Source organism: Volvox carteri (assembly GCF_000143455.1).
Source record: "Volvox carteri f. nagariensis unplaced genomic scaffold VOLCAscaffold_145, whole genome shotgun sequence".
NCBI lineage: Eukaryota > Viridiplantae > Chlorophyta > Chlorophyceae > Chlamydomonadales > Volvocaceae > Volvox > Volvox carteri.
Genome location: NW_003307688.1, coordinates 12,666 through 13,422, shown reverse-complemented (window position 1 = coordinate 13,422; position 757 = coordinate 12,666). Strand labels below are relative to the sequence as shown.

Sequence of the window (757 nt, the reverse complement as noted above, 5' to 3'; positions counted from 1 at the left end):
TACACATGGTAACCTATAGCCTACAGGCCTATAGACCATGCTGTATACAACAGATCGCCTATAGGTGTGATGTATACGATCATATACGCGAAATCACCTATACTCCACATATTCCGCGGTCCTACCTATTAGGCGATGGCCCGGCCTATAGGTGACTTCCAATTTTACCGACATTGGGAAGTCTTGGCAGGATGCATGAACATGCATCCTGCCAGTTGGATACATCCTACACCCCCTTTCCATATCCTCAAGCCAATGCTTGCTAACATCCCACACCCTGCTGACTGCATCCCCTCATCCTCTGCCATCCTCATCCTTGGTGGGTTGGTGTTGACTCTTCCTGGGTCCACATTTCTATCCTTCTCCTTCCTATCCGTATCCTGTGCTCGACCCTCCACTGCATCCTGACTCAGTATTCTGCCACCAAGGGGACGCTTGGTGGTTAATAATTAGCCAGGTGCAGCTGTCAATGAAGGTTTTGGTAAATTCGGTCTCCGGCACTCAAGGGACACCCAAGGGACACCCAAGGGACACCCAAAAGACAGGGAAGCGACACCAAAAGGACATGGAAGAGACACCAAAGGGACATGGAAGGGACACCCAATTGGGTGTCCCTTGCAAGGGACACCATAGGGACACCCAAGGAATGCCCAAGGGGCACCCAAGGGACACCCAAGGGGCACGGGAGGGATACCCAAGGGGCACGGGAGGGATACCCAAGGGCACCAAAGGGACACGTGGAAGGGACACGTGGAAG

The 757-nt window shown here is 52.8% G+C and overlaps 1 protein-coding gene across 1 annotated transcript in view; it reads left to right on the top strand.

Moving 5' to 3' along the window:
- Positions 1-757, top strand: part of VOLCADRAFT_100724 (uncharacterized protein) — a gene marked incomplete at both ends in the record, with an annotated part of 1,530 nt that overhangs the window by 133 nt on the left and 640 nt on the right. Inside the window, one exon of the mRNA XM_002959251.1 lies at positions 414-750. Within this exon, the coding sequence (XP_002959297.1) occupies positions 414-750 (337 nt within the window). The remainder of the gene's footprint in view (positions 1-413; positions 751-757) is intronic.